This window comes from Daphnia magna, linkage group LG3, assembly GCF_020631705.1.
Source record: "Daphnia magna isolate NIES linkage group LG3, ASM2063170v1.1, whole genome shotgun sequence".
NCBI lineage: Eukaryota > Metazoa > Arthropoda > Branchiopoda > Diplostraca > Daphniidae > Daphnia > Daphnia magna.
The window spans coordinates 12,751,463-12,769,369 of NC_059184.1; the positions used below are offsets into that span (position 1 = coordinate 12,751,463).

Below are 17,907 nucleotides of genomic sequence, written 5' to 3' on the forward strand. Positions count from 1 at the left end.
CATCTTTTGTTTAGATGCATTCATTTTTTTTGGTTCGTTTATTGGATTTTGCTTAATTATATTCTGACTAGACGAACGTTTACATGACACTGATCCACTACGGTTGGCCCAGGAAGAATGTGCACGATTGTTTAGTTTTGCTTTGTAACACGAAACGTTCCTATAGAAAAAAGAAACGTGAAACTGCACAGACATTCAGACTCGGATGAACTGAGATTTCCGTCTAGACGAACCAATTCGTCTATTTATTTTTGTTTTCACTTTCTTTGGTATATACAGTATATCTTCGATAATTAAGGAAGCCAATCTCTATTGGCAAGCCAGGTCTCCCTCCCTCACGTATCCGCCCACCATTATTTATTTCTAGGTCATTTGTTCTTTCTGATAGAGACAACAAAGGTAACACAGAAATGGGACTCCCCGCTTTAAACCTCCAAGATTTTTCAATGCAACCTTTGCAAGCCGTGTATATACTATATACGTCACTACGTACAAGCTGAGACTTCCTGACATCGTAAACGTGTCACGCACCTTTATCCCTCGCCGACTTTTTCAGCAGACATTTGAAAATCAGCTGATGTAACGTCGCAATTCGGTGGATATCGTCTGTTCAATCGATTGTATTATAGTACGTGTTTTAGGTATAGGGAGAAGAAGAGTTGATTCGTGTTATCTGGACTTGTATAGTCAAACCGATTTCATTTTTTTTTTTTTTTCTTCGAGCTTGTAAGATTTCTCTGTTCAACCAGTGCCAAACGAGAATAATAATAAGAAGGAGGAATAGAAAAAGAAAGGGGAGGTCGTTTCGAGGCAACGCTTCAAGTGGATAGAATGACTGATTTATTCCAACGGTTTTCCGTTCTGCAAGTCGGTGCCAAATCAACTCTTTGTCGGTTTGCCAACCTTTTCCAAGTTTTGCCCTCCTTCTCTATATAACTGGTTCGCTTTCTTACTCTACATCTTCTTCGTTCTCTTGTAATCTGATTTCGATGCGATTTTCTAGACCCAAAGTCGTCGACGACACACGCAAAAAAAAAATAATATATTTTTTTCTTAAAAAAAGGACAGTCGGATCGATATCACCGGCTGTGGACGCCGTACGTTCAAAAGGGCGTCAAGATTTCTCTTTACACCATTTCTCTAAATTGACGCTGATGATGATTCGCCCTGGTCGTCAAAACCTTCTAGCGATTGATAGACGAGGCTACAAGATCCAATCAGACGGTGACCATCATTCTTTATCCGACAAAAAAAAAAAAGAAATCCAATTCGACACAGCCAATCTGTAAATTCTTTTGAACGCCATCGAAGACCCTTTGATATGGCTCACCTCCAGCACGAGTTCCAAGCGTACGAACAACGCAACCAATGACGGCTTTATATTCTTCTTCTTCTTTATTGATTCATCCAGTCCCTCTCTTTTTCTTTTAAAAGCCTCTTTAGTTTCTAGCGTCAGAAAAATAAACGATATAATAACGATGTATCGTATTGTTTCCAATAGAAACGATCCTCGTTCATTCTCGCCAGGGTTTCAAAGCAAAAATGAGGAGGGGGCCTTTTAACACATCGATCTCGGATAAAGGTCTATTATTATTTGATTTTTTAGCCCAACAAACTCTGGCCAGCCATCAGCTCATTTCCTGCCGTTGAGCCAAATTTAATCATCTCCGATTGCTGATTCTGTATACGTTGTATCGCTCCCTGACTGCATTACAAAGAATATAGTGTTTTTGGCCTTTTGGAGAATTCCGCGTTCATCTATATCGTTGTGGCTTCTTCTCCAATCCATTTTTAAAGACCTATAGTATTTTATACTTGGAGATCTTTAACAGATCGTCCATCATCAGCTCGCTATCCTATTGCGTGCCTCTGCCCTGTGATAGACTAATGAATTGTTTATCAGTAGCTGCTTCAAACGTAAAAGAAAAGCAATTTGTTTCTAAGAGAAACAAAGTATACATCACACTGTATAGTATGGGTAACTTTGTGCCACTAGTTAGTCCGTTCTTGGATATAATATCCCGCCTGAGACCCACGGTCATGTGAAACACTGGCGGCGATTTCACCAAACGTCCTTCGTTTCTTGTCGTAAGAGTTAATGGGCATCATCGATTAAACAAGTTGAGTAGGGATTCTTTTTCTTTTCTGTACGATGTGTCGGATGTGGTCGTAACTCTATGGAAGTTCACGACTCTGTCAAGTTGCCTTACTGCTGCTAAAAAAGAAAGAATGAAAAAAAAAAAAAGATTAAACGACAAAAGGGCACGACAGACTTTTTGAAATGCTTCACGACACTGTCGCCGTCTTGTTTATTCGGTTGCAATTGCCATCTGGTGATACCACCATCAAAGGGCATCAATAAACTCCTGTTCATCTTCCTTCCGCGGTTAACACAGGAAAATGAAACCTTGTATTCTTTTAATCAGAGAAGGAAATCATTTTTCGTTTTTATCCTTTAGCCGGAATCTAAACTTAACGGATATTATCAATAGCAAACTATATACCTATATATCCATGTCCCGCCGTGCCATGTAGCGGTTATTCTCCCCGTTCTATTGTATTTTCGTTTTGACACGCGTGTCGGGATCACGCATCTGGTCCTTCTCTCATGGCCTGTATATATATATATAGGTAGAAATAAGTACACTTTATTGTAGTATCAACAGCTCAGCCGTGGATGACCAACATGCGCTGTCATTTCACCTTGTCCGACTGCGCTGACATGTCATTAAAAATTCAATAAACGAGACAGCGTTAGAATTGTAGACATTTTTTTTTTTTGAAGGAAGGAGATGAACATATGAGAAATGCACCAACGTCACAGTTGATGATGAAGATTTTTTTTTTTTCAGGGAGAAAATACGGAGAACTGGATGGTGTGTAGGTGACGTCACTTGAATGGGATTCATCTATTATACTATACCGAGTAGGGCCCATTAAGACTTGACCATTCACGAAACCCTCTTTATGTACTGGTCGGCCTTTTTCTAATTTGAAGCAAACTTTTTATTTTTTTTATATCCACGTCATTTCTCTTTTTTCTTTGCCCGTTTCATTGTTCTCTTATGTAACGTTGGCACGCAACCACCAAAAGTCTGGCACGGGAATTACATCACCGCCATTATATTCCTTGGATTTAGTCCTACGTAAATACACCAAGAAAATACTGGCCGACTGAAAATCTTTGTGATCTCTTTTAGGCGCGGAAAGAGAATCGTGTGAAGAGAGCAAACTGAATTCGGATGCCTTGGTCCGTCTATAGCCAGCGATTTGACAAGAAAGACGAACGACGATTGCCATGCAAGGTCAGAAAATCAACTTGCATAAGCTCGGCCATTGATTTTTTATTTTATTTGTATTTCTCCTTATTTTGCGTCCCGTTTTTAACACCGACAGAACAATAGTGTTCGCCTGTTTATAGTCTGGTGTTTGCTACTTCTATTCTTGCCAAACGATGATCCTGTGCTGGGGTTCGTCTTGTCTGAGCGTCTCTCTCTCTCTCTAACAAATGCTATTGGCATGAATAAAAGATTGCCATACTTTCTCGTTTCTTGCTGTGTAATACAATCGTAGTTATGTGTTTGCTGCCATTTCTCTCTGAATGGCTCCGCAGCGCTAAAAATCGATACGTTTTTTTGCTGTTTTCCATACTCGTCGAGTTATGCTCACCAAACAAAAGAACGTGGCCGACGAGTTGTCATCGACATTGTCCTTGATAGAAGAGGCAGCACATCCCTTTTGGAAACAGTGGTTTTGGATGTTGTGATAGGACTGCCTGTTTCCATTAATTCGTCGCTCGAAGATCGCTAATTACCAGCGATCAGGTTGCGCGTACTATGTCATGCTATGTCGCTAACGGGCACAGCCAATATCTACGACGCATTGCCAGCACAGTTCGAATCGAGACGCGCTGATTCGCCGCAGGTTTTCTGATTCTTTCTCTTTCTTTCTGCGAAACGATGGGAAAAAAGACATCCGGTCCTCTCGGTTACTTCCATTAAAGGATATAGCCTCTTTTCGTTACTCTTGAAATGGACTCCACACCGAAGACAGAGAGTGAGAGAGTAAATATCACTCGCTTCTGTTTTTTATGGTGGTCCATGTCATTGGCCAACGACGCTACCGCCTAGTCAATATCGCCTTTTCCGTTATACCTTTTGCACTTTTTAAAGGTACCTTGCGAACTACATAAGACGCGCGGATTTAACAGAACTCGGTAATCGCATTATCGCTTCCTCCGGTAACCACAACAACGCAGACCGTCCCAAAATTCTTGCAGGAAAGGCGACACTGGTCATAACACACGGTATGGGCTCTATTAACTAGAGCGAAAGGTGGACTAGTATTTGGTCGGTATGTTGGCCAAAGCCAATCAAAGATATTGATTAAATTAATTGATATAAAGAAACTGCTGATGTCATTTAATCTTGTCGATTTGACCGAGTGGTCAGGACTCTACGCAGAAGGAAAGACGTCACGGGATTAGTTGATTCAGCCAAATTAGATGGAAGAACATTATCCGATGCGATCGAAGACTGTGAACTTGATGTTTATCCTTCCAAATTTGACATTTGTATTGGTAACACGAAGGTATTAATAAAAATGGAGGAAAAATTGGAATACATTTCATTTACTATATGTTTACCTTCTTGTCACGTTTAGTTTCTCGTCAAAAGTTGAAGATAGATTCAATTGTTTTATGTAATGGTGAACTGTGACCATTCAATTTGTGTTAGCATCTCCCTTATGTTATTATTAATCTCGAAAAACCATTTTTCTATTTATTTTAGAAATGGGTTCCGTCGCTCAATGTCAACTGCCATCTAATGGTCAAAATCAACACTACGACGATGTTTACCAACGGTTGGAAAACGGGAGGGAAAACAAATTCAAAGAAATACACAAAAAAAATATGAGATAAAACAAATATAGAAAGAAAACGTTGGCAAAAATGTCTTTCAGCGGGAATCTAAAGATGGAGGGCTGAGCAATGGATCATCATCGTCATTATCAACGGCTCCGCCCTGGTCGTTTACGCCAGCTGTCGCCACGAGTGGGATGTTGCGAACTAAACGCGGAAGAAGAAGAAAAACAGGGTAAGCAAACACGTCTGCATCCGGTCACTCATGTCGATGTCACCAAGCAATTACTAAAGAGTTATTACCTTTGCCTTTGATGGCAGATAGTTCATCTACGACCGAGCTCAAGCGATAGCCCATGGCATTTTGGCGCTCGACAATTTTCTGGTAGAATTCGTTGACCGTCTGCGAGAAGTGAGTTCGAATGTTGTTCATCTGATCTTGAACGAGAAGCCTAAACTCGCCCAGTTGTGTAGTCAATAACTGAATATTGGACTCGTGCCGACGAGCTCCCGTTCTCAGTTCTTCTATTCCACGAACTGACTTCATGTCCTGACCAATGAGGAACTGAATCTGAGCCACTGAAGAAGAGACTGCCTGTCGCCTGCATAAAAGAACGTCAGCATGTCCAAATGCAATCAAATCAATAATATGGAAGATAATTACAGGATCTGCAGATCTTCGCCGAACGCTAGCGTGGCATTAGTGATGACATCGTAGGACGACGTGGACGCTAAGGGACACCTTGTCTTCCAACACGTTGGCCAACGATTTCATGCCTTCCTGGTAGACCGAGCTGAAATTACGTAACGATCCTTCGCTCTGTGCGTGTATAGAATTAATAGATTTTTCCAAATCGCTCGCCGTCAACTGCAGTTTCATTTTCAACTCTTCCACTTGGCGTTCCATATCCTGTTGGAATTTGAGGATCTCTTCTCTCTCTGAATTTTTCCCAGATTCATTGGCAATCTTCTCTTCGGTTTTGGGCACGTTCCTTACCAAACGGGATCGGCTTAGCAGGCGTACAACTGCAATTGGCCGCACTGTTCTTAAGTGTCTGTAACGTTTTCTCGCTTTTGGAGAGCCGCGTGGCCATCTGTTCGCCACTTGAAATGATCAGCCGGAGAGATTCATCGGTCATGTTGTTTTGAATTTTGAAACGTTCCTGCTGGGCCGCCAAAGAGGCGTTGACCCGGATTTCGATAGTGTTCAAATCGTCCATTCGGTTGGCCGAGGCCGCTTCCGTCCGGCGATTCGCCTGTTGCATCTGCCTCAATTGCGTTTGAGTCTGATTCAATTGAGCGGCCATTTGTCCGAGTTTCAACGTCATTTGTTCCAGTTTGGCTTCCAATTCAGCAGATACGGCCGCAGGGGCTGGACCGGCCTCGACCGTCTGTTCGTCAGCAAAGTCATCATTTTCGCTCGGGTTGAGAGCATTAGCCCGCCGCAGTAAACGTTTCATCATGCGAGGGAGTCGCGTAGCTGTGAGCCAGTCTTTGTTAGCGTTGTACCATCGAAACACCTGTCCAGTAACGGATTATGACACAAAAAAAAAAAAGAAAAAAACGGGGGGCAGGTACAATACAACAAAACGGTTCCGTTAATGAGGATACTGTTTAGAATAATTACCATTTCCGCTTTGAAGTTGGTGGCCACCCATTTCTCTTGGTACTTTTCTTGGCTTTCGACTTTGCGGCACAGTTTCTTCAGCGTCGGATCGTCAATATCGCACGAATCCCTATCGGCGAGGCACACCTCTACAATAGCCAAACAAATGATGAGCGCTGCCGGCCATGAAAAATGTGCTTTCCGCATTCTTTTACTGGCACAGCTCGCGATGGGTACAACACACTCGGTCAACAACCCAACAACCAACTGATGGATGATGGAACTACTATGAGATTCCGTTCTACCGTCAGCCCAGTCCGCCTGGCAATCATCCTCTCGTTGCATACACAAGAGATGATGCGATGGGAAACGGGAAGCATCTGTTGCCTGCCGATAAACCCACATATCAGTCCTGACAGACTTGACTCTTATTCTCCCGTTAAAAAGGGGCGGTTACCTACCGAGAGAAAAACCAGACTTGAAAAAAAAATGAAATTGATTTTCTTTTCTTTTTTCTGTGTGGTTTTTACGACTTCATTGACATTGCATTTGCTTATTTTCAATCATCAGCAAACGTACGGTGAACAGTCAGTTTTACAAGCAACAAAGAAGAAAAAAAGGGAGATGGATAGATATGGAAAGCGCCAGACTATTTGAAATGTTGCCATTGGCAACGGCGGCCTTTACAGCCGCGTCCCAGAATACGTCAATTGGAAAGGAAGGGGAAAACAGTATGCAAATGAAGCCAAAAAAATTTAAAAAAAAATACAAAATCACTTGAATAACAGGAAGGAGAATTTATAATGACAATATGGGAGAGGAAAGAGAAAAAAAACCAAGGAAGGAAAGAACACATCCGAGAAATACACACACAGACGCACGCGCACCCATACATATACGTACACACTTAGTCACATGTAGCTCAACAAATTAGTTTTGGTTCTACTTTCTGTGGGGAGTTGAGAGGGGGTGGGCATGTTGAAATTCAATGGGGACAAAGTGGCGGGCATTAGGCCGGATGCGAAAACAAAAAAAAAAACCTGCATGAATAATTTATCTTAGAGCGAATACAGTCGTATGAAATAAAGGCCAAAAACAACCTCCACAATCCTTCAACCGCACGATATGAGCGTTGAACAATCCACAATGTGACTGGGTGTGGCCTGGCTTGTTTTTTTTTTTACTTGATTTTTTTTTTCAACTTTTCATTTCTCCTTTTTTTAATTGTCCCCTCGTTTACACAGCCTTCCTTTTTTTTTTTTCCTTTAAAGAATGGCGCATTTGAGTTTCTTTCTAGCCGGTTTGGGTTTGCCCGGGTTAGTTTTCGTCTCATCCATTTTGCGCGATCTAATGTCACGCATCAAGTCGAAAAACACCTGGAGGGAGGTCAAACAACATTTTTTGAATAAAAGAAAAAATGGGATTGGCCATTAGTTTCTTTTCTTTTTTAAAGGTAGGATTCTTTGCAAGAAACTGCGGGAGAAAAAAACAAAACAAAAACAAAACATACCTTATCAACATGTTCTCTGGTTTTGGCCGAAGTCTCGATATAAGGCACTCCCCATTGCTGAGCGCGATTTTGAGCTTCTTCCAGCGACACCTTTCTCCGTTCACCGAGGTCGCATTTATTACCGACCAACAGGAACGAGATGTTTTCGTCATTTTTAACTCGTAAAATTTGTTCCCTTTTTTTTTTTTTTAGAAATTTAATTCGAACTCAAATTAGACGAACAACCTTGTAACCAATCGAGAAAGAAGCTCTTTAAAAATGGTTACCTGAATTCCTGCGTGGCCTGAAAGCTGTCATCATCCGTAATGGAAAAGACGCAAAGGAAACCTTCGCCGCTACGAAAATAGTTGTCACGAATGGCGGCGTAATCCTCCTGACCGGCCGTGTCCAGAATGTCGATCTGCACCTCCTCGCCATCCAACATCACCTTTTTCCTATACGAATCCGCTTTGGTGGGCTCATAGTCTTCCACAAACTATGCGGGGCGAAACAGGGCGGTTGGGGTGGAAAGGAACGAAATTCGAAGAATGAAGAAAAACGTGAGCGTGCGTGATTTTTCAACAGCAGTCCAATCATGTTTCCCATCGTTATACGGTAAAACAAAACAAACACAAAAAATCGGAACAAAAGACACGCCAAACTATTTTCTACGTTTTACTTGTTTTGGTGTGCGTGTTAATGCACTTTTCACGCGGTAGTTAAAGCCGGGAAAAATTACACAGACACACACAAAAAAAAAGAGGCGGGATACCGTTGCTCTTGTAGCCTTTCCCCCGCTTAAATTAAGAACAAACAAAAAAAAACGTCGCAAATGAAACAAAACGAGACAAGATAAAGCAAAGAAGAAAACGAAAAAAAAACAAAACAAAGAAGAATGCAAGTGCGGTTGTTTGGTGACCGGTTTTTCGATATCGGTCGAGCGACCAACAGTCCAACACTCGCTTGGCCTCTCAAGCGATGACAGGAAGCGGGTGGGCTGAAGCAATCTTACCGGACCCGTCCGGATCCGATTAAAAGCAAAACAATGAAAACCAAAGAGAGCGGGAGGGACCAAAAATAATTAAAAAAATAAAACTCTCTATTTCTTCACTCGATTTCCCATCGATCACGGACGATGGCTACATTTTTTTGATGGATTTGCGTGAAAATACAATCAAAATGACCCGCCCGCACATCGAGACTTTCTCGGAAAATCACGAAAACGGGTCGTGTTATCTACGATCGTTAATCGAAACGAGAAAATCACGCCGATTGGCTCCACCACAAAATTCCGACGACCTCAATGGGTTTTTGCTGCTTTTCCCCCCTCAAATTGCAGCGTCTTTTGTCTTTTTTCTTCTTAGGGTTCCAAAACAAACCGGGCCAACGACAATTGCTACGATTTTATGGTTCGGCCGATGTAGACAATGTTCACGCAGATGTTGCGGTACAGCCATTTTACGGTTAGCTTCTCCAATTCTTAACGATGGAGCCTCTCTTTTTTCTTTAGGAGCTGCACGCACTCTACATTTAGCAGAAAATGGCTCGCCAACCATCTGCGTCTGTCGGGCCAACTCTAAATTGCGATGTGATTGAGACAAAAACAAAAAATTGAAAAACAAAAATGGTTCGCTTACCTCGTCGTACATGAACTGAAGGGTAAGCGCAGATTTGCCGACACCACCGCTGCCCACCATGATGACTTTGTGGACAACAGGCTGAGCAGCTTTGGCCGTTTTAGAAGCCATCTTTGGTTGTTGCTGGACGACCGAAGTCTTGTTTGACCTCCTGGCAGGTGACGGCGAGGGCGGCAGAGACTCTTCGTCAAAGAGCAAACGCTGGAGCTGAGTCCAATAGCGCCGGAACGTACACCTTGCCCTGCTGCTGGCCTGGTTGTTGCTACAAGATGTGACTGGACGACCAGCTTTGCTCCTGGTCGTGCTACTGCGATTACTGGACGAAGATGCTGATGGCCAGGCAAAGGTAAAGATCTTGGAATGATTCGGATCTTCTGCTTCTAGTCGACGCTCTTCGATAGCCTGGGCAATTGAAAGACGAACAGAGTTAGGCCATTTGGTCACTGCCAGACGAATGGAGTTCCAATTCTCTCTCATTTTGACGCGCATTCTTCGCACAATTCACATCAAACAAACAAACAAACAACGAAAAGCGTACAGGGCGGTGTCGGCGGACACACTGACAAAATCTTAGCCTTACAGTTTGCGTTTGAAGTCTTCTAGTTTCAGCCGAGCTCCTCCCCCTTCTTCCTTTTACTGCAAACAATCTAACCCGCCCGGAGCGGCCTCCCAAGCTTTCACATGTTGCGGCGAGACTTGCCCATTATGACATCCATAGCCCAGCTAATTGACGCAGGATTACAAACGCCTATCGATCTTAACGACAATTTCTAAACCAACAACAGCAGCGATTGTACAAGGAAAGAAAGAAAGAAAAAAAAAACCAAACTTGTTTCGCAGCACACGGCATGTCTAACAAAAGAGAAACGATGTTCTAAATTTGCACGAAAAACAAACAAATAAATAATAATAAACAAAAAAAATAACAAAATGTGGACGCATCAAGAACTAAGCAGGTCAATGTTCCTGGCAAACGACGCCATAACGAAAATACCTTGTTCTTTTTTTCCTTCTTTGTTTCTCACACGCAACGCGATACAAGCGGAAGTCCTTTTTTTTTCCTGCAGCACGAAAAAGGAAGGTGATGGCTTGCGAGCGCATAGAAAAGGTCACAATTACGCCAGAGTTCGTATAGGCTTTGAAATAAATTTTCGGCTAAAAAAAAAGAGAAAGTTCCCTACACGCGATCGTGAGAAAGACATCAGGGAACTGCGACCTCTTTGAACTGTGTGATGATTTGCGATAGGTCACAATTGAGCATTAAATAATTGCGGTCATTATAGTAACAAAACGTTCATCATCCGATTAACTCATTATGCAGTTTTAATGGAGAGCTTGGCGTTTTTGACGAGATAACCAAGCGATGGTTGAGACTCATGAAGCCGTTAGAATTGGTGACAATTAAGAGCGGAATCGTGCGTGCCAAAAAGTGCTTGGTCGACCAGGGAGCCCTGAGGCGCGCAAGTTGGCGTGACTCGTTCATCGCCGTTACAAACGTACTTTTGGGAGGCGACCCTCATACCCTCCCTTCGTCAGTACACCTTTCTCTTCCCTCCAGCTTCGCTATTTAACCATCTGCTCTGCTCCGATTGTTTCGCGTCTCTGGTGTACACCACGCGTGTTCATGGACGTGGCAGAGGGTCACATTTCCATCTAAGTGTCAACTATATTATGATGCTTACAAAACTTGTTAAACATTTATTTTTTTTTTCAAATTCCTATCAGTTGATTTATTTTCCTTTTTTTTTTCTAGCTTCCTCGTAGTGATGCAACACACAGCCACAAACTGCATAGCCTGCTTCTGAAGGTTGTTGCAATTTGTGGGTGTGTCGGCATGGAATACTTGGTGGCCTTGCTTATCAGACACCAAAAGACGAGAAGGAGATGATGGTATGTCTGCATTTGTTGACAGTGGTTAACATCAAAAAAATAACATAAGAAACACTTCTTACACTTCATTTGTCATGTAGACCAAGTAATCAGCCACATGAATTCGTAATGGTAACAACTGTCAGTACGATGAAACGACGTAACTCTCCCACACTATAATACTTTTCTCAATAAGCTGACAAAGTGGGCTAGAACACATCTCTTCTTCTCCAGCATGCTGGGAACTATAGGACAGAAATAGCGAGGGAAAAAAAGGTTCGACACACACTGGTTGACTTACCGACAAAGTTTTAAAGAGGTGAAGTTAATTGGGCCACAGCTTTCTGAAGCGAAAGAAGCAGACGCGAGCAAACTGTCAGAGCACGACCAGTCATCGACAACTCCCCACTCACAATTCTCTCACAGGGGAGAGATTTCTTGCTGCATTATTGCCATAAATTTAGTGGTGGGTCTACAACCATGTTTTACCGTAGCAACAATCGCATTCGCATTCAGAGATCGTGTTCGTCTGCTAGTGGCCTAGTGCTAGAGTGCTACTCGACCACATGCTTGGCTGAAGATAAAATAAGTCATGCCAGAGGAAAAAATGGACTTCTCGCACACGTGGAAATCGGTGGAGCCTTCTTTAAAATACACCGAAAATCCCAAGTTTGGTGTGCCCCCGAGAGAAACCAAACTTAGTAAGTGTTATTTTAACCCAGAAATGTATAGGCTACAAAACATGACATAATCAACCATTATTTCAGTATCTTAGAACGTTGGGTGAGCCGCTCGTGGAATCATTCAACTTTTTGTTCCATGGAGGACTAAGAAAAGCCGCGAATGATATGTTACCAGTAGAATTTGAATTGAAGAATGGCCAGAGGATCAGGCTTAAGATTAACGGCATCAGCATTCAAAAACCAGAAGTTAGTGAATCTTTAACTCCTGCACCTAAAAACAGTGCTGTGTATCCCAAGGAATGTCGATTAAGACATACAACATACAAGGGAAAGCTAATGGTAAAAGTTGGTTGGGCTATCAACAATAAAGTTCAGATTCCATTTGAAAGAAGTTTGGGAGAAATTCCCATCATGGTATGTGATCAAGACTATTCATTTTCAATATTATATTAACACATTTGTTTCCTGTTGTAATTAGGTTGGCTCTGAGCACTGTAATTTAGGAGGTCTCAGCCCTAAAGAGATAGTTGAAAAAGGCGAACATGAGCAAGAATGGGGAGGCTATTTTATCATTAAGGGACACGAGCGTCTTCTACGCATGCTGTCAGCAACGCGAAAAAACTACCCGATAGCAGTGCAACGTGACATATGGAAAGGGCGCGGAAAACTTTTTACGGATAAAGGTGTCTATTTACGCTCCGTCAAGGAGGATTTCACGTCTACAAACAATGTGCTGCACTACTTGTCCAACGGCACCATGAAGTTGATGTTCTCTTTCCGCAAAGCTATCTACGTCTTTCCGATTGTTTTGATTCTGAAAGCCCTCATCGATTGTCCCGATTCCTACATTTACGAACAGCTTACGCAAGGTATAGGAGAAGACCTCTATTACAAGGATCGAATTTCCTTCATGCTTCGACAACTGCAGCAAGAAGGACTTTATTCACGAACCCAAGTACGAAATTACATTGGGCGCAATTTTCGTCTGAAAATGCATGAATTGCCGAGTTGGTAAATCTCTATTTTTAACGTATTGATTACTGATAGTAAAAACATCTAATCCAGATATATTACGTAGGTATACAGACGAAGAGGTATGCCAGGTCCTTCTAAACAATTCCGTGGCTATTCATTTGTCGGACGACGTAGATAAATTTCATTTGCTTGTGTTCATGACACGCAAATTATTCGCATTCGCGCAAGGAAAGTGTGCCCAGGAGGGGATGGATCCTGTGATGATGCAAGAAGTCACTTTAGCCGGACACGTCTATTTACAGTTGCTTAAAGATCGATTGAGTGTCTGGTTGAATGTATTGAAATTAGTTATATTGAAGAGACAACGGGCGGTTAAAAATTTTGTCTTCAATCAAAGTATGTTGCAACATATTTTAACATTATGTTCCCCTTCATATAAATTTACGTGTAATTCAAAATATAGGCGAAATGGGTTCTTTGTTGGGAAGATGTGGCAAGATGGATGCCTCCTTTGAGAACGTTTTTGCTACCGGAAACCTACCTAGCAGCGCTGACTTGGGACTGCAGCAAACTTCTGGTATTGACGATTAATTTAAAGCTGTTTCACTCAGTTAGCCATTCATTCCACGTAGGTTTGAGTATTATCGCCGAAAATATCAATCGTATGCGTTACATGTCCCATTTTCGCGCCATTCATCGAGGAGCATCTTTTATGACCTCAAGAAGCTCTGAAGTTCGACAACTGAAGCCTGACGCTTGGGGTTTTCTTTGTCCTGTTCATACCCCTGACGGTTCGCCTTGTGGCCTTCTCAATCACTTGACTTCAACTTGCCACGTAAGATTGGGTTTTCTCGTTCCTTTCTGTTATCGAATGATCGAACTTTCCTACCCCTCTTTTATTTCGAAAAGGTGGTGAACAAGGCTCCTGATACGTCCAAGTTACCGGAACTTTTTGCTGAACTTGGAATGACGCCCGTGAGCGAAACAAAGATCGACAATGATTTTTCAACCTGCTTCGTTGTTATGTTAGAAGGTCGCATTGTAGGTCGGGTTTCTGACAAGTGTGCTTCGCGCTTTGTAGACAAACTGCGGATGCTGAAAGTACGCGGAGAAAAGGTACCTAACACCTTGGAGATCGCTTTCGTGCCCCGCACTCGGAATGGCCAGTATCCGGGTATTTTCATTTTCGCTGCTCCTGCCCGTATGATGCGTCCCGTTTACAATATCGCGGCTGGAGCTGTGGAATTAGTTGGCACCTTTGAACAAGTCTACTTGAATATATGCATCACGGACGAAGAACATCACGAAGGCATTACCACCCACCGAGAGCTAAGCGAAACGAGCTTTCTTAGCAACTTGGCTTCACTCATACCTTTGCCGGATTTTAACCAGAGTCCTCGTAACATGTACCAGTGCCAGGTAGGGAATGGTATATTAGACTTTCCTTTCGTATGTTTTTAAAAAAACGCTATCGTTTTGATACAGATGGGTAAGCAAACGATGGGTACCCCAGTGCATAATTGGCGTCTTCAGTCGAACAGCAAACTCTACCGTCTCCAAACACCAACGACACCGTTTTTAAGACCAGGTCATTGGGATCGGATCAATATGGACGATTTTGCCATGGGAACTAACGCAATCGTTGCCGTCATCTCTTACACAGTATGCGTTTCTCGTTTCAGTTTTGGGTAATTTTGCGTAATTTGAATGCTATACGCAGGGGTACGACATGGAAGACGCCATGGTCATCAATCGGGGTTCGCTTCAACGCGGCTTTGCCCACGGCCAGGTTTATAAACCAGAAATTATAGATTTAAAGGATGTAGAGAAATCGGCTGCTCAGGTGGGTGTTTATTTTTGTCTTTTTCTTGGTTTTCTTTTTGAAAAAGCATTTGATTACACGACCATAGGTCCGATATTTTCAACGCAATCCATCAGAACCTGCATTGCAGCAATTTCTCGATGCAGACGGATTGCCTTACCCAGGGACGTACCTACAAGAAAATGATCCCTACTACTGGTAGTTTTGCTTGGGAGTAATCGAGTGAAAAGTTAACCCTTAAATTCACTTTTGCCAAATAGTTATTTCGAGTTGGAGACGGGAAAGTATGTTGTAAAGCGATACAAAGGCCACGAATCAATGTACGTTGATAACGTCTTTCTTAATCGGATCCGATTGGCAGCCAGGGATGAACAAAGCTACCATTTGCTTTCGCATTCCGGTGAGATTTCAGAAAAAAGAAAAGTTACAATTTAGTTTTAAACTGACTTTCGAACTGCCTGTAGCGTAACCCGCAAATTGGTGACAAATTTGCTAGTCGAGCTGGCCAGAAGGGTATTTGCAGCCAGCAGTGGTTGACTGAAGATTTACCCTTTACAGAAAGTGGGTTAGTGCCCGATATTGTCTTCAATCCTCACGGCTTCCCCTCAAGAATGACAATTGCCATGGTAAGCATGATGAATACTTCTCTTTACTTCTCCTTCTCATTTAAATGTTTTCGACAAAGATGATCGAGTGCATGGCCGGTAAGTCTGCCGCAGTCCATGGAATTGTCCATGATGCTACCCCATTCCGTTTTTCTGAAGAACATACTGCCATCGATTATCACGGGAAATTATTGGAAGAAGGTAATCCGTTTCTGATTTAATCTTGTCACATTTTAATTTATTAATAAAAAAAAAATTATTTAGCTGGTTATAACTACTATGGAACGGAAAAACTTTACAGTGGAGTCGATGGGCGAGAGAAATGGAAGCTGATATCTTTTTTGGTATTGTTCATTACCAACGCCTTCGTCACATGGTTTCTGACAAATTTCAGGTTAGTATCGGTGTTCCGTTTTCGTAACATATTTGGGTAACTTCCCATACTAGTCCGAGTTGCAATTGCTTTTAGGTCCGAAGCGTGGGCGCAGTGGACCACGTAACAAGCCAGCCCGTTAAGGGTCGTAAACGTGGAGGTGGTGTCCGTTTTGGTGAAATGGAACGAGACGGATTAGTCTCTCACGGAGCTTTGTACCTATTATATGATCGACTATTTAATTGTTCCGATCAATCTACGGTACGTAGCATTATCTTTATTTATAACACATTTTTTTTTTTTTAGTATAGTCAGTATGGTGAGATTGTAGAATCTTTTCCGTTGTTTTTTTTGCTGACTAGAATTAATAGTATCCTCTAAGTTATTTAGAAAGCGTCCTGTTGCCTTTGGGCTAATTATATACTTGGTGCACGTGATTGGCATGAAGCCAGTTCTGAAAAGTTCCGGAAATATCTAGTTTTAACATGTGATCTGGGTGGGGCTTAAAATTGCTTTTCATATTCATTTCAGATGGATGTATGTCGAGTTTGTGGAATATTTCTGCCACCGCTTACTTCGTCAAGTACAAGGCGAGGGAACTATCATTCCCGGAGTGTTTTACTGAAATGTAACATTTGTCCAGATGGAGGAAAAATTGAAGAAATCATGGTACCTGCAGTTTACAAGTACATGATCGCTGAAATGGGCTCGGTTAATTTAAGAGTCTGCATGAAACCTGCAAATGTATGAGCATTTTCACAAAATAAATTTAAATTTTGGATACCATTTTTTTATGTTTGTATTTTTTTCTACACTTTATTCAATGTACCATTTAAAACATTGTTACACAGAATGCAGGTTGATTTTGGTTCTAAAAAATTGTTTGCCTATGAAGGTAGTGATTTTTTCCATGATTACTTGGTTGCAACCTCTAGGTACGCAATCAAGTCTGCTCGCTCATTGGGTTTCTTCAAGCCAGCAAAAACCATTTTGGTACCAGGGATATATTTCTTGGGATCAAGCAAGTATTCAAAGAGTGTGTCTTCAGACCAGGTGATTCCTTTGGATTTGTTAGCATCTGTGTAAACATATCCAGCAGCCTGACCAGTTTTGCGACCAAAAAGGCCATTCAAGTTGGGTCCAGTTTTATGCTTGCCACCAGCTTCAACAGTGTGGCACTGCGCACACCTCTGGACAAACAACTGAAATAAATAATAAGGGGTTAATTATGAATAATTATTGAAAAGAACAATACCATACCTTCTTGCCTTTCTCAACATCACCAGCTGGAATACCCATTTTGATTCAAAAGGTTTATGTTGGATTTCAATGAAGCCTAAAATGAGAAATAATCTAATTATTTGGGAATTACGCAATATTACAACAAAGACATCAGTATTTCTAAAGTAGTATCTTTAACAAAGTTACCAGTTTCTAAACCTTAACCATAGCATAAGGATTCTAGTCAAGATAGCACCAAAGGAATTTCCCCCATATGTTGCAACATTCAACCAAGGTCTTATAAGGGATGTAGGTGAACATGGGGACTTCCTTTTGCTTAAGAATTACCTAACTCAAAAACCGCTTACTTAAATATAATTTTACGAAAAAGATATTATGGACAACGTCAGGCTACAGGACTTTCTTGTGAGACATGGAAAAATCTAAATTTGAATGCCTTTTTGGCAAAAAAAAACTCAGAACTAACCAGAGAAAGCTGTTATCCCGCACCACGGAGTCGCTAAAGAGACCGATTCGATCGATTCTACTGAACCGCTGGATCCGTTAGACCCACAAAATGGAACTCTGGCGGAATTACGTAAAAAGAAATTAACTATCGGATTAATTACGATACCGCGATACGATATCAATAAGTAAAAAGTATATCATGTTTTTTTTTCAGTATGAATACATTCTTTATATTTTAGATTCTAATGCAGAAAATTATATATTCGATTGATTCTTGAATCTTGTTTATTTTTGATTT

The 17,907-nt window shown here is 41.8% G+C and overlaps 4 protein-coding genes and 1 pseudogene across 5 annotated transcripts; 1 reads left to right on the forward strand and 4 right to left on the reverse strand.

Moving 5' to 3' along the window:
* Positions 1 to 4,549: 4,549 nt before the first annotated feature.
* Positions 4,550 to 5,669, reverse strand: LOC116918230. Its single transcript, XM_032923891.2, has 3 exons — positions 5,526 to 5,669; positions 5,165 to 5,463; positions 4,550 to 5,068 (listed from the first exon to the last, which is right to left on the reverse strand). Exons 2-3 carry the CDS (start codon positions 5,406 to 5,408, stop codon positions 4,959 to 4,961), a joined length of 354 nt encoding a protein of 117 aa, XP_032779782.2. The 5' UTR covers positions 5,409 to 5,463; positions 5,526 to 5,669; the 3' UTR covers positions 4,550 to 4,958.
* LOC123470537 lies at positions 5,522 to 6,879 on the reverse strand (annotated as a pseudogene).
* Positions 6,880 to 6,987: 108 nt separating this feature from the next.
* Positions 6,988 to 10,159, reverse strand: LOC116918237 (ras-related protein Ral-a). The gene is made up of 4 exons (XM_032923904.2): positions 9,594 to 10,159; positions 8,244 to 8,452; positions 7,978 to 8,152; positions 6,988 to 7,843 (listed from the first exon to the last, which is right to left on the reverse strand). The coding sequence occupies exons 1-4, from the start codon at positions 10,080 to 10,082 to the stop codon at positions 7,733 to 7,735; spliced, it is 984 nt and encodes a 327-aa protein (XP_032779795.2). The 5' UTR covers positions 10,083 to 10,159; the 3' UTR covers positions 6,988 to 7,732.
* Positions 10,160 to 11,227: 1,068 nt separating this feature from the next.
* LOC116918222 (DNA-directed RNA polymerase I subunit RPA2) lies at positions 11,228 to 16,706 on the forward strand. Its single transcript, XM_032923874.2, is given in 19 exon segments — positions 11,228 to 11,483; positions 11,564 to 12,163; positions 12,230 to 12,559; positions 12,624 to 13,156; positions 13,224 to 13,516; positions 13,584 to 13,697; positions 13,753 to 13,955; positions 14,030 to 14,539; positions 14,606 to 14,782; positions 14,841 to 14,963; positions 15,031 to 15,140; positions 15,203 to 15,278; positions 15,280 to 15,342; positions 15,407 to 15,568; positions 15,628 to 15,748; positions 15,812 to 15,861; positions 15,864 to 15,941; positions 16,017 to 16,181; positions 16,452 to 16,706. Coding segments are annotated over 17 exon segments (3,246 nt in total). The 5' UTR covers positions 11,228 to 11,483; positions 11,564 to 12,163; positions 12,230 to 12,310; the 3' UTR covers positions 16,671 to 16,706.
* On the reverse strand, positions 16,702 to 17,783 carry LOC116918238 (cytochrome c-2). Of its 2 annotated transcripts, none has more exons than XM_032923906.2 (3): positions 17,629 to 17,783; positions 17,181 to 17,256; positions 16,702 to 17,122 (listed from the first exon to the last, which is right to left on the reverse strand). In XM_032923906.2, exons 2-3 carry the CDS (start codon positions 17,217 to 17,219, stop codon positions 16,835 to 16,837), a joined length of 327 nt encoding a protein of 108 aa, XP_032779797.1. In that variant the 5' UTR covers positions 17,220 to 17,256; positions 17,629 to 17,783; the 3' UTR covers positions 16,702 to 16,834. The 2 variants fall into 2 exon arrangements, with proteins under 2 accessions (XP_032779797.1, XP_032779799.1); XM_032923908.2 differs by lacking the exon at positions 17,629 to 17,783 and adding an exon at positions 17,349 to 17,369.
* Positions 17,784 to 17,907: the final 124 nt, after the last annotated feature.